Raw genomic sequence first — 15,216 nt, 5'->3', positions numbered from 1 at the left:
CTGACACGGGTGCACTCCCTATTCCTTCACTCTCATAACCCGATGGGACGGCAATCCGACACGACCGGAGAGAGATCAGGCGCAGGACCGACATTTACGTGCTCTCCGATGCACGGGTGTATCAATCACCAACTTCCAGGCTCCGGGCTGCTTTGTGAATGTCTTCTAAAACCCACAAAGCGATTTCGGCCCGACTCGGGAATCGAACCCGAGACCTCGTGCTCAGCAGCCACACTTGCGACAACTAGACCAACGAGGCAGTCAATACATAATTTGTGTAATACATATACTACCTCTAAGTTAATACATATTTTTAAAGTGTGCTGTTGATTCAAGGTAGATGCTTCGACTTGACTGGTAGTGAGTTTTGGCCACCTTAGTATGGTATTTATTGATATGACACTTAAAAACACACTTAAACAATATAATTACGATTTTATGTAATAAGCTACTGTTTAACTTTCTCCGTCTTACCACAAAAACTTTTAAACGTCAGTTTAACACTTGTCTAAAAAAATGACAGATTATGACGTTGAAATAAGGTCCATTTTGCAGCCACAATTTTTTTAGACAAGTCTTAGACACATGTTTAAGTTTTTGTAGTAAGACCATATACGTTTTAAGCTCTGCCCTAGACTAGTCCATATTGTTTCTAGACTAGATGTATACAGAATGCCAATAAAGTATTGAGTATATTAACTACTTATATCGATATAGGACCTTAAAATTTTCTTAAATTAATATATTTTTTAAAGTACCTTCATAAATCGATCTTTAAACCAAAACAATGATAAGGCAACCAAACCCACTTCTATTTCTCAAAAATCATCCCTCTAAAGGCATACATACACTCTGCGTAGCCAAGATCTGCAGCTGAGGGTCAGTAGACTCGAGTAGCTTCTGCACCATCTTGAGGAAGCTCTCCACAAACAGGTTGAGGGTCTGCGAGTGGCACGCCACCAGGAGCTGGTCCATAGCCTCCATGGCTATTATTACGAACCTGGAAGACCAGTCTTGATGTAGAGGAGAAAGCGATACTGCTGTTTTAAAGGACACCCAAAGTTCTTGATTCTGCTTTATTCATTTTGCTTGTATTTCTTAAGTATGGCGGTTCAAAACTTCAGGTAAGTCGCTAAGGAGAAACCTATTTTATGATTCGCTATGGAGAAATTCCTGAGTTCATAATTAAGTTGCATGCCGCCAATAAGTTTGGCGAAATATGTCACGATAGGCTGTAAGTCGAGCAGTTTTGTATATAATCGTGATCATGCTTTCTGACAGGCCTTTTCTCATACATATGATTTTTTCATTAACATTTTGCGAATGCAAAAGGAATGCTTGGTTATGAATGAATCAAAGAGAATGAGTACGTCAATAAGTATGTCATAGTTTTGCGTGTGTAACCTGCAGGTAGATTTAGGGCCTATGCACACCGCGTTTTTTAAACGCGCCGTCGACGCGCGTTTGTATCGATACAGACGCGATACGCATGCGAGTCAGACGCAGCCTGTAGACCTTTGCACACCTGTATAAATACAGACGCGTGTGTGTAGCGATACAGACGCGATGCAAACGCGCATGTGTAGCGATGCAAACGCGCGTTTGTATCGATACAGACGCGCCGGTGACGCGCGTTTGCATCGATACAAAGGACAACAAACTGCTCTGCAGGATAAAAACGTGCCGTCGACGCGCGTTTGTACCGATGCAGACGCGATGCAAACGCGCGTGTGTAGAGATGCAAACGAGTGTTTGTATCGATATAAACGACAACAAACTGCTCTGCATAATAAAAACGCGCCGGCGACGCGCGATCCCAAAACGCGCGTCGACGGCGCGTTTAAAAGACGTGGTGTGCATAGGCCCTTAGATCGCACGTTTAATAAAAACCCCAATAATACATATGTTTTATCTTACAAAAGCGGGTGACCCATACTCGAGTGTGTAAATACATGCATATGCATGACTTGGGTATTCGACCACTCCTGGGCGCTCCCGAGCTTACACATACAAAGACAATGTGCACATTCACACATACAAGTATGGCTTATCCGCATTCGTAAGATAAAACATCCAAACCAGTGTGTGCTCGATCACATTACGATTTTCTCAAAAACCTTGAGATGAACTTAGTTTTCAAGTGGCAGTTAAGATGATAACTTTGGACATGAACAAGGAAATGATAGCCTGATAAGTAAACGGGAGATAAGTGTTAAGGTTAATCTTGAGTTAGAAGATCTGAGAAAAGATAGACAGACAAGAAGGCAATGAAGGTGAAGGGAAACATCTTGACTTGAGGACACCTGGACTTTCAAGCCTGAAATCGCCAGTCAATTTTGAGCAAGCGTGGTCATTAACGCTCATTCCTTCTCTGTATAGAAGAGACCTTTGCCCAGCAGTGTGACATTAAATAAGCTAATGAAGTTGAGGCATCAGAAACTTACCCATGTCGCCTTCTATAAATATCTCTGGAGGCTTTCTGGAACAAGTATTCCCCGATCCTGTCGAGTTTCTCAGGACTCGACAGGGAGTAGAAAGTGAGTTTCTCCATGTTGGTCTTGACGAGGCCATCTTGCGGTATTGCTGGGAAGATATTGTCTACTAGGCGCTTGTAGCGTGGCCTGAGGGCAGAGCAGCAGCCGCAGCAGCCTAGAAAATGAGGAGTTAGTTTAAGAGTATGTTCTTAGTGTGTTATGCTCCCCTAGTACAAATGTAGGGAGTGTTGTGATGTTAGGAAGGGTTTGGAGTTTGAAAATGCTACCACATAGGTATTACTTGATGAAGAGTACGTTCTTGGAGTGTCATGCTCTCCTAGTACAAAATGTTTTTGTGATATTCAGGGGGTGCAATTAAACAATGCTATTTTTTACTTGTGGTATTTATTAAGGATTTTAAAGGGCATTCTTCATATTTAGGGAAAGGTACACGGGACAGCTAGCTGTATAACAAACAATACGAATTCATGGTTTTGGTTTTTCAGTACAAAAATGGTATTTTAGGTTTACGAATATTCGGAATATTACCTACGAGCTATCAAGCATTTCCAATCTTACCTTTATGGAAAAAATCTCTTAATTCAATCACGTTGTTCACCATATAAAGAACCCTTAGAAACTCGAAGCCACTCATACGTTAAGCGGTGAATAACCTTTTTCTATTTAATCACACGTCATATCTAAGATTCATAACACTATATTTGGACTTAGCAACTGAAATTATCTAAATTACTCATACAAGGTAAGTAAATAATAGCATGCTGTCGATACTTTCACGTCTGAAACACTTAATAGGTTTTAAGGCTTCCATTAAGTCTTGCGAATTTTTGCTTCACATTAATGCTAAAAATACTTTTAATCCCACAATGCGATATTAATTACCTATATAGGCTTAAAGTGCTCCTTGGTTCAGAAATTGAAACCAGGTCATTAATAAGTAGCAAATACAAACATTCACACTTATCAATAGGTATCATAAAAGAAGGATTTAAATTCTTCAGTAGAAATTTTAATCACTTCGTACGTTTTTACATCATTACAATAAAAAGCGATAACATTCGAGATTCTTGACATAGTTATCAACACTATTAACAAGAGGCTCGATTTCACTAACAATATAAACGTCAGTTTTTCTTAAAACAACCGTTTACTTTGACAATTAAACGCGATCTTTACCTACACTTATGTTTAAGACAAATGATTGCTTGTTTGATTTTTCGAATTGAATAGGCTCCGGAACCACTGAACCAATCTGAATAATTCTTGCACTGTTAGAAAGCTACACTCTCTGTGCAGAACATGGGCTATATTTTTTCCGATCCCCGAGACTTGAATAAAATCGCGTGGAACAGCTTTATAAAAACGGTTGTTTTAACAAAACTGACGTTTACATTGTCGGTGAACTGGGGCGTAAGTGGTGTTATTGCTTATCGTAACTTGTCGATATCGACAGATACTTACATGTCATGTATACAGTCCTACTGACTATGAAGCAGGCCCGATGGGCTATTTTACGCATTGGCATCATTTTATACACTATATGGCACTAACACAACACTTATATTACATCACTATTTTTGGAGATTCAAGTACACTTATATTTCTTTCATAATTTCTCTTACATTATTTCTTAGTAGGTTTCTGTGTTTTGGAACTTTATATTATTAATTCAGTTTTTATAATAGTTTTTATTTATGTCACTGGTATTTGAGATATATTTTGGTCCTTTGATCTTTGAGGTTTCTAACATAAGAAAAATAGTTTTGGTCCTTACTTGTGATGAAGGTTTACTAAGAAGGCAGTTTCTTTTATACTATAAGGCACCACGGTTTTGCATGTTATTATTTGTATTTATGTTTCATAAAAGAAGTTATAGTCAATTATGTACTGTATGTATGGGCATTTGTGTTAGGTACAAAGTTGTTAGTTACAACAAATAACTTCTTTCAGTTTATGTAGCTCTGGTATTCATTAGTAAATTATGTTTTTCATAACCACCATTTTCATTTACAAAACAAACTTCACCGTAACAGTTAAGTTAACTAGAACTAACAGGAAAATATACTCATTTTTACGTGTAGTTATTTATTAGGTACCTATTATTATCCGTGATATCATAACACTGCAAAAATGCATTAAATAATTAAGTGCACTTATTTATTTACACACACATCGAAAAATAGCAGAGAGCACCTAGTCCTTTTTTAAATCAATAATGTTTCACACAAATACACTTGAAAATATTTTTTTGTATTTTTTTTGTCACTTCCTCGAATGACTTATTATTATTTTGTTTACTCGTTGTACACAACTGTGTGACACGATTTGGTATCGAGCACTGGGATCAAGCGGTACTGATAAGAAATATGTGATGATAACAGAGGTAAGGTCCACTCCACAGTGATACGAGATTCGTGATAACTGGCTCTAATAAATTGTATTTGTACGTAAACAATGAGCTTATATCTACTATTTTTTGTAATTAAATAAAGTAATATCATATTTTTAAGTGGTTTGCTAAATGGCTTCTCCGTGGCTCTTAATACAATCTAGTGGGCATAGCATGGAGTCTTTATAGAATAAAAAAATATACATAAAGGCTGATTTATATTGAGTCAGTAACTGACGTCAGTGTAGGCGCCGAAAACTGACGCGTGCTATTTACACGAAGTCAGTGTAGTGTCAGTGTTTCGTCAGTAGTACTGTACTGACTTCAAATCAATTTACACGATGGCAGTGCCGGGTCAGCACTGACTTGTCAGTGGACTGACGTCAGTTACTGACTCAATGTAAATCAGCCATAACGTTTTGCAACTAATTGAACTACTAGGTAGGAACCTACTACAGCCACTCTAAACTACATTAAGACAATAGTTAAACACTAGCCATATAATTACTTCCAATTTATTCCTAAAGATTTCCACATTTAAATGACATAAATACACAATACAAGAGAGGTCACCAGTCTAACCCAAGAAACCATTTTTATATAGGTACCAACTTAATGTAGTCTTGAACACATTCTAACTACTTGAGTGAAAAACTCACCAGGGGCAGATTTCGTTCTGACAGGCATTTTAGCTATAACAAATAATCCGTCTTCGTGTTAAAAAGGTTAAGGTAGCTTTATTCTTGAACTGCAAAAGAGAGTGGGGAGCATTGTAATAAAGGTTCGGTTGAAACAAGACCTGAATAATAAGTCTATGGCTAGAAGTAAAATATTGGAATGTTTTATTACTTAATAGTCGTTTCGGTTATGTAAGTTCAAGGCTCAAGGTTTATTAGGTAATTTGAGGTCGCTAATTATGTAGCTACAACATAATATTGTATAATTTTCCGACACGACAGTTAATATTTTCAGTAAGTCATTGTAGTTCGCCTACAATTAAGTAAAAAAACCGTCCATGGTTATGAAATAACACACAGGTAATTCCGGTTTCTATTTGCGGTAAAATAATTATGAAAATGTTTCGAAATACAACATAATTATCTCTGAGTGTACGAGAATCTATGAACAAAACCTTTACCTAGCTAGACTTAGAACCGCTATATTGTAAGTTGCACTTTGCACTTATGTGCATCACCGGGATGCAACTAACTATTAGAGGGTAACTGATAGTTTATCAGCTAGTCATAATATCTATCTGACATCAGTTTAATGTGCCAATAATTCTTGGACCCTATAGTAAATTACTTAGGACAGGATATATCCTACTCCAGGTAAGTAATCTAATTGTAAATCACTGTAAATAAATAATAATATGGTCCTTTGTGCCAACTTTTGGCAACGTCGACTGTAGAAAAGTTGACCCATAAATACTGAAATGGCAGCACACTGAAAAGTTATAAAAAGTCACTTCCGTTCAAAAATATATTCGGCAGGTAGGTATACCTAATTCCAATCAGTGAGTACCTATCAAAAGACCAAACTAAAATTGTTAATACCCTTGTGCTTGATAGAAGTCATTGTATTTATTTTGTTTGACAATGAAATCTTGTAGATTGTAGGTAATCTTAACATGAAAGCTTAGATACGATCTAATTAGGTCAGGACTAAATTAATATCCTAAAAACCTTACCATTGTATTTGGAGACCTACTTCTTACCTATCTACAATACGGAAAGTAAGTACCTGCAATGTTTTGTCTAGACGGTATTTTAATTTTCATTGGGTTACTTTATAATGTCCCTCACCACTTATAATGTCATAAACGTACCGTCATCACACTAAGACAAAAAACTTAAAAAGATAAGTTTACTTACATAGAACATTTTCTGAATAAATTCCTGGTTATTTAAGAGTTAAAACTATTCAGAATGAAAATGCATCATGCATTCTAACGGGTTACCTAATATTAGATGCATTTCTGACATTGAAAATCTTCCAATAAGCTAGGTAAACATGCCATACATACATACCATACTTGTCATTTGTACATATTCCAATCGGGATAACAAAATTACCTACACATACATATTTAGAAAATCCGCGCATGCGAACAGCGCCTTACTTTTGAGAACATTTAGGAACTAAATCAATCATTTCTAGGCAGGTAGAGTTTAGACAAGATTAACCACGTTACTAGGTAGAGTTAGGTAATATTGAACCTTAGTGTCCCTACAAAGATTTCCTTTTGAGAACAAACAATGCGAAAGAACTATTGGTCGTAGAACGTGACGAAGCACTAATTAGTCTGTACATAAACATCGACAAAACTTGGTCTGCTGACCAAGAAAATTGTACCGGAAAACATCAACAGTACAATATTTAAATGACCAATCGATTACCACAATAATTGCCAGTTCTGCTTACACCCTCAGAATTTTATAAACCACACTTAAACGCTAAGATTTTGACCTTTAAAATCAAACACAAATACCAGGGCCACATAACAATCAAGTGATGTTCCAAACCAAACCTATTGATTTTAAACCTATAATATTTATAAAATAAAGGATACTACAAGCGCAATCAAAACCATGCCACCATACGGCTGTCCACAGGGCTCAATAATCAGTCCACTATTATTCTTAATCTACATAAATAACCTTAATAAAATTGGCTTAACAGGAAAGCTAACATTATATGCAGACGACACATGTCTTTTTTACTATGGAAAATCAATCCACAACATTATAGCCGACGCACAAAAAGACCTTGACCTCATTAACGAGTGGTTAAAATACAATCTGCTGACAATTAACACCTCAAAGACATCTTTCATGATATTTGCGGCAAAAAATAAAAACATACCAGACTTTACACAACTCAGAATAAATAATGAAACAATAAATCAATCAAATCATGAAAAATATCTCGGACTGTGGCTGGATGACAAATTAACATGGAAAATGCACATCGATCATACTAGAACCAAACTAACGTCAACACTAGGAGCATTACGTAAGGTCGCAAAGTGTATTCCACAAAAAGTACGTACAGTCATATACAACTCCCTCATCAAATCACACCTAGAATACCTAATTGAGGTATGGGGATCAGCTGCTGTAACCAATATAAGCCCACTTCAGAGGATTCAGAATAAATTAATTAAAATATTGTTCCGATACCACTACCTCACTCCAACAAAATTATTATACAAAAAAAGTAAATTACTAAATCTTAAGCAATTATACATCTATAACACTTGCATTCTAATCAAAAAAATTATATCTAATCATGTTTTAACTGACTTGCAACTACCTACAAAAACAAGTACACATAATTTAAGAAAGAAAAATAAACTACAACTCATTAAAATTCGAACAAATTATGGGAAGAAAACGATATTATTTGAAGGAGCACAGCTATACAATAATTTACCTAATGAGATGAGAGATTGTAACAACCTAAACGTATTTAAAAAGAAACTTAGGAATTATGTATGCACACTCTAATGTAAACCTAGATACTATAACTGGAGGTGTAAATAATTAATTTAATAGTAAGTACTTTGTATCTCATTATAAGTGAACTGTATGTAAGTTCTTATGAGAAATAAATATCTTTAAACCGATATTAATATATGAGATGATCGGCGCTAATGCACAGCGCTCGGTTCGCGGGCTCAGGACTGACTAGCTAAATATAAATCTTTGCCCACTCACCCGAAATAGATTAGCCGCTGGAAAGGGATGAGGTGAAGGGTGACATGTGACATTATATTAAGTTTGTTGATCTTTTATCTAAACATAGAACTAGGGGAGCACGTGCCCATAGTCTAGCTACGTGACATTTCTCAGATTCATGGTCCATGGCTCACGAACTCATAACTCCATATGTATCGCACAACATTCATGGTTCAAATATTCAGACCTTTCACATTACCTACTAATAGGAAAATTTCCTAATTATAAAATACCATATTTGCTGAAGATGGGAAACCATTAATGACCAATGTGATAAGAGTAGAACTCATGGGAAGGAATCTAAGTTTTATTGACTTTAGACAACCCTTGGTTACTTCTAGGGACTTTTTTGCACCAAGGCCTCGTTCTTAAGAAAAATTACATAGCGCTTGTACATTTCTCTGTGGCCTAAGGCTCAAAGACCTTAAGCCGAAAGAAGGACCTACCCTACCTGTGTTCTTATAAGCCAAAGTTCTTAGAAGCATATGCAAGTTCTATAGAATGAGGTTCAGCACTTCGATAATCTTGATTTACTTGCGACATGAACCATGAAAATCGATCTGCTTTCACTACTTGAATTAGATAACACTATTGTAACCAGTGGAAAAGGAGGTAACTCATTAAAATTATGTTTTATATTAACTAAATAACTAAGATTTAGGAAAGCTAATTTTTGCCGAAGCTGGTACCTCTACAGATAAAATATTTAATAGATTTTCTTAAAAAAATTTAAAGCACACAATATTTGCAAAGTTATTTATTAAAAAATTAATAATGATGGTGATTTGCATAATGTATCTGCTGAGACTTATAAAATGATGTAGGAGTCTATTTACGGTATATTTAATAAGCTATTAGTCATTAAATGGTGAGTAATAAATATTTATAACTTTACATCTTACATAATTAATTCAACTCATACCCTATTGTTCCAACCTATGTATTCTCAAGAACATAAGAATATGAAACACTGCTAATCTTCAGTCCTAATTTTATCAGAATAGCCAGAACCCACAGAAGTATAAAATGCTTTCATATAAGCATGATAGGTACAATTTTGTTGTAGATGACTAAAATTCAACTGGATGAATACTCAAAAGGAATGCAATAATAAACAATAATATTCAATTAAGTATTTATTACAAACTTTAAAGTTAGTATACAGTCTAATGTTTTCTCTTATCATCTCTATTATCCCTGCCAGATTTAGAACGGTCATAGTCATCGTATTTGCGTGACATCCCACGGCCTCGCTTGTCATCCATCCTACTCCGTTCACGGGAGCGGTCCAATTCCCTGTCCCTTGAACGAGACTTGTGTCTTTTGCTGCTACTACTTGAGTATTCCCTCTTACGTTCATATGGGGATCGGGATCTACGTCCCTCCCGATCCTTCTTTGATTTATGGCTGCTATGATACTTAGAAGACAAAGGTGGAGTTTTCGGTGACTTGTCCTTTTTAGAATCCCTTCTGTTACTCTCTTTAGATGTTGACGCAGTAGGTGATTCTACCTTCTTTTCTTCAGTTTTAGAATTCTCTCTATCTTTTTGTGCTTGGATATGCTTGTTAGCCTGGTAAACTTTACGTAACATGTCTACTTTACATTCTAATTCTTCTGGGTTGACTTTAGCTCTCTTGTAGAGCTGCAGAATGCGAATGGAGACTTCTCTAATATCTTCTTCTGGTACATTGAATAACAGAAACCAGTGTGGATTATTCGGCAGAGGAAGGCCAATCTTGCGTGCTGTCAAGTATATGCAAGCACAAGCTATTGTCTCTGGTGGGAACCGCATGAAGACGTCAGTCCGTAGTGCATCATTCATGTAGTTCCATGCCATCTGCATTAGCTGACGGTTCTTCTCATACTGCAGCAGCTGCAGGTACACAACAATGAGCTTGTGTGGGTGCTTCACATGTACACAGAATCCCAACTCCTTAAGAATCCTACGCTCAGCCTTAATGACTTGATTTTTCAATTCTATGTAATTTTGGTCAACAATGAGTGGAGAAATGTTTTTCTGTGCCCTCACTTGCTTTATATGATGGAAAACATTGATGACATCTCTTATCCTACAAGGTTTCTCTTCAACTTTAGATGCTAAGTAAATGCTGCCCATAGCCATAGTTTCCATAGGATATCTAACAAATGATTTTGAGTAGTAGAACCGCTGGAGGTAGATTTGTCCGGTTGCCATTGCTACTTGGGGCAGTTTGAGCAAGATCCCGGCAGTTTGTATCATTTCACAACCCAGTATACGGAGGTCTGTCTCAGTTTCGATGTCAAGGCCATCGGTCTGTGAGGGCGTTTCCTTGAATACATTTTCCGGTAAAAGGCAGTTGTATAGCGTCAAAATAATCTTCCCATAAGTTTTCTGGGCCTTCGCAGGCGCCGCTGTAGCGGTTTTGGCCTGGTTTTGCACTGTTGTAGCCGTCATTTTCGCAATTCAGTTCCTTTCACTTGTAGAAGAGTTTTAGCGTAAAACTTCTTGAAATAGTTCCGCAAATCACATTTTTAGTACATTATATCACATTTATACACTGTTTATTTGATGATACGTAGTTAAATAAGAATTTTACGGCAGAAAAACGCCGTGAAAACACGCTATTATTTGACAGTCACAAGCGAAAGCAAGATGGCGCCACCAAAACTGAACATATGTCAAAATTCTATTTAGTAAACAAATTAAACTAAGATATACGGTAATAAAAGTTTTAACTTAATTAGGACATACCAGCCATTGTATTCCTCTACTGTATACGCTACTGATAACACTATAAAAACATTCACTTTCTGTACAAAAACAAAATACAAGACACAGTCTCTGAGTCAGTCGATCGAATTTTTTTTTCGTTGCGTTCCATTCCTTCCATCCAACAACGTCGACTGTAAACTGATTAAATTAAAAATGCAGTATGCTTGAAGATTTAGTTAAGTTAACATTATCGGCATACTTCTAATACAAAATAAATGAATAGATGAAAGTGTGAGATTATGTGTATTTTTTCTTGATTCTGAAATTTCTTTGGAAAAACGTATCGTAGCCGGAAATGCTTGAGAGCGTGAAGTTAGCGCAACTTGCGGCCTTGGCGGCAATTACAAGTAGGTAATCAATAATGCAGATGGCAATAACAAAAGACCATTCTTGACTGAGCGCCAATAATGCTAAATTAAATTATATAATAGTTTGTCTACTGTCAATATTAGCCTAATACTTACAGCCTGGGTCTGTACATTTTTGCACGAACGAATCCAAAAAATCGTGGCCCTCTCCAGCTTCAAAACAACATTTCACGAAAGACATTTTTGAAAAGATATAAATTCAACAATATAATTCGTATTATAACAGGAAAATATAAAAAATATTTCAGAAACAGTATAAAATTTACAGTATCATGAAAACTAATTAACACGGCACGTAATAGGATAGATTTTTATCACTTTAGGCAATGTGTAACAAGGGATTAAAAACGTAAATATTCAGGCTCTTCACAACACTACAATATTAAAAAAATAAATACTCTCTTAAGAATTAGTATTACTCAAAAATATAATATTGCTCTATGTTGTAACGTTAAAAATGACTAGAATTAACAAAATATGGGTCAACGATGTCACATTTCGGAAGCTAGGGTGATTTTTTTCATCTAAACTGAATGTCAATGCGATCATAATAACATGTAAGCCGGCGGAATTACAATGTTCTGAAATCTGGTCACGTCCTTCATAACGGGGACCCTCGCCAAATTCGGAGTATAATGCGCGGTAACATAAATTTGAGTTTTACCAAATATTACACTAGAGGCGCTAGTTGTAAAGACAACAGATAATTCTATTACACGGTAGATGTCGACCCTGTCTGTAGGTCGGCTATTCGCCAACAGATGGCGCTGTACTACGTGCTATTTATCTAAGATTATCGCGACGAGTGTGTCCGCTAGGTTTGAAATCGCTCTTTGGTGAATAATTCCAACGTGCAGTGAACAATAAATACAGTATCTTACACTGAGTTCTTTCAGTGACAAAAGTATTTTTACAAATCAGACCTTTAGTTTCTGACATAAAGATGGAAGTAAATATGGGCAGTGCATAAATAAGTATATATGAGAATGCATAAGGGCAGTATATAAGAAAGCATAGGTGATCGCATAATCAAGGAAGTACATCTCAATGGAGTTTATAGGGGGAGTACAAAAAAGAAAAGAAATGAGTGTAACGTGACATTACAAGTACATTAAAATAAGGTTGTGGACATCACCACATTACTTACCCAGAAGTATAGATGCGCACTTGTTTACAAACCAAAAATTAAGGGTTTCGTAAAAAAAAACATGTTTGTTATAAAATACCTAATTATTTTATTATAGTTGTTTTTTTTTTAAAGCGCCAACAGAAATACATTATCTGTGATCAACTGTCTATCATAGTCTCGTTTTACCCTAAAAACTAAATCCCATAACGCCATATTCACAAAACTGCTTTTAATCCTAGCCCACACTTATCGTTTAGATCTAAATCGATACCAGGCTTACAGATGCGGTCAATAATGTAATATTTTATGTTCTAATCAGCTATTAGTGGACACGCAGTGGGTGGACCGGTGACAATACCGCGCCGGGTGCGTGCTGCCTTATCTAGACTGTACACTTGAGAGCTAACTGCTAAGCGAAAATAGCTCTGCCGAATTCTGGACGCCTAGTAGGTACCCGGTCAGTGCCTACATGAAAGGTGCTTTAGTAATATTTAACCGATTTCTCAAAACGGAGGAAGTTCTCAATTCAGATGTTTGTAGAAGGAAGATAAATAAATTAATGAATAGTTAGTAAGCAATCTATAAAATAGGTAGGATAGTTACCAGTGAGTGATGTAGAAGGCAAAAAATCCTGCTTTTACAAGTTTTTGGATTGAGTTATCATAGAAAGACAACTTTTTTCGGCGAGTGTAGGTAGGTACGTTCAACTTTACGACCAACGTATTCGAGCTTGAAATTAGTTGTAAGTCGCCATCAAGTTTGGCGAAAACAGTACCTACATACCAATCATATTATCTCCTACTATTGTTCCGTAGTCAAAGTGTTTGCGACTGTACATAACACTATCGGCTAAGTTGAATAGGAAAGCCGTGTTATTCTCATTATAAGCCTCATGTAGTCTGCGACACGCCGTTGGAAAGTCTCCTTAGAACATACACTGTTAATATTATAACTACTTTATTGCTTTCACCCGTTACTTGAGGTAAATATTCTAGTAACCCTTATAAGAGAGGTGGCACAAATGTGCATACAAAATATACTGCAACACATATATATTGGCGGCCCGTATCCGACACAAGTATAAGACATAAGATGTAGAGTTTCATTCAAAACCATACATTAGTTAATGCGTGAAAGAATAATATACACCTACCATAGTACACGTACATTCATCCATTCTCACAAATTTTCGTATTCATAATTCAAGATTTAGCCAGTGACCATAATAATGTCAGTGACAATAATTTATTGCATTCCACAATGTGTTTGTTAATTTAAAAAAAAGGTGGTAAATTATTATTATGAGATCGTCATGGTCCTTGTCGGGGCCAGATAAAAACGTAGCCTCTCTTCATCTCCAAATATCATCATTCTTCATGCATCATCATACTTTTTAGTATCCAAGCTTTACAGACAAACAAACTCATTTCGCATTTATTGCATTCGTACCTGAGAATTAGTCAAACAGGATGACTTTATTCTAGATTCTAGCCTGCAATGACACAAGGAAATAACAGTGGTGCAATAGTTGATATCGTCATCTTGTCTATTTTAGGCGCAGTTCAGTGCTCGAGAGATGACTGGACCAGTCCTTGTTTACCAATGTTCTTAGTACTAAAGAGCATCGATCTATGAGAGCAATGAATTCGCCAATCATAGGTGTTTTAGAAAAATGAGTCATGAGAATGCAGCTAGATTTTGGTAATTTTATTTTGGTAAAGGGAAAAGGAAATAACATATGAAAAAAGCTTACGCAGTTTTGAAGAGTTTATTTATTCGCCGAGGAAATAGTACAAAGATTGGTAAAATCCTAATGGTGTATTGGGTTTTCTCACCAAGATGGTTTTCCGTAGCAATATAATTTTATTTTGTAAATCGGTCTAGGTGACTTTGAGTAATCGGTGAGCAGACATATAAAACCGGCCAAATGCGAGTCGGACTCGCGCACGAAGGGTTCCGTACCATTATTTAGAAAATGAGCAAAAAAAATCAGGTTTGTTGTATGGGACCTAAATACTTCTTTTATTCTAGTTTTCAGTATTTGTTGTTATAGCGGCAACAGAAATACATCATCTGTGAAAATTTCAACTCTCTAACTATCACGGTTCATGAGATACAGCCTGGTGACAGACGGACGGACGGACGGACAGAAGTGCGAAAACAATAAGGTCCCGTTTTAACCTTTGGTAAGGAACACTAAAAAAGATTTGGACAAATTGATATGTTCTACCATTTGGGAAGTTGGTTTAAAAGAAGAAAAGCAAACCACGCATTTGAGTTTTTGCCGTCCGTAGCTTTGCATGCATATGCATCTAATATCATATCGAATGTATTAGTATATG

At 36.2% G+C, this 15,216-nt stretch overlaps 2 protein-coding genes across 5 annotated transcripts in view; both read right to left on the bottom strand.

Moving 5' to 3' along the window:
- Positions 1-12,147, bottom strand: part of LOC124641163 (protein EFR3 homolog cmp44E) — a 29,820-nt gene extending 17,673 nt beyond the window's left edge. The window contains exons 1-3 of one of the 4 annotated variants that reach the window (XM_047179156.1): positions 11,842-12,147; positions 2,445-2,649; positions 850-1,000 (exon numbers count right to left, since the gene is read on the bottom strand). In XM_047179156.1, coding sequence (XP_047035112.1) covers positions 850-1,000; positions 2,445-2,649; positions 11,842-11,926 — 441 coding nt within the window. In that variant the 5' untranslated portion in view covers positions 11,927-12,147. Of the gene's footprint in view, positions 1-849; positions 1,001-2,444; positions 2,650-3,956; positions 5,002-11,356; positions 11,501-11,841 lie in introns of those variants that run through there. The other 3 variants (XM_047179158.1, XM_047179159.1, XM_047179157.1) reach the window with 3 other exon arrangements.
- On the bottom strand, positions 9,748-11,286 carry LOC124641165 (cyclin-L1). Its single transcript, XM_047179160.1, has one exon. It carries the CDS (start codon positions 11,057-11,059, stop codon positions 9,791-9,793), a length of 1,269 nt encoding a protein of 422 aa, XP_047035116.1. The 5' UTR covers positions 11,060-11,286; the 3' UTR covers positions 9,748-9,790.
- Positions 12,148-15,216: the final 3,069 nt, after the last annotated feature.

The sequence above is a fragment of the Helicoverpa zea genome, chromosome 22 (assembly GCF_022581195.2).
Source record: "Helicoverpa zea isolate HzStark_Cry1AcR chromosome 22, ilHelZeax1.1, whole genome shotgun sequence".
NCBI lineage: Eukaryota > Metazoa > Arthropoda > Insecta > Lepidoptera > Noctuidae > Helicoverpa > Helicoverpa zea.
This window is presented reverse-complemented; position numbering and strand designations above follow the sequence as displayed.

Excerpts from the sequence above, each read along its gene's own strand:
- LOC124641165 (XM_047179160.1), bottom strand. The coding sequence starts at position 11,059 with ATGACGGCTACAACAGTGCAAAACCAGGCCAAAACCGCTACAGCGGCG.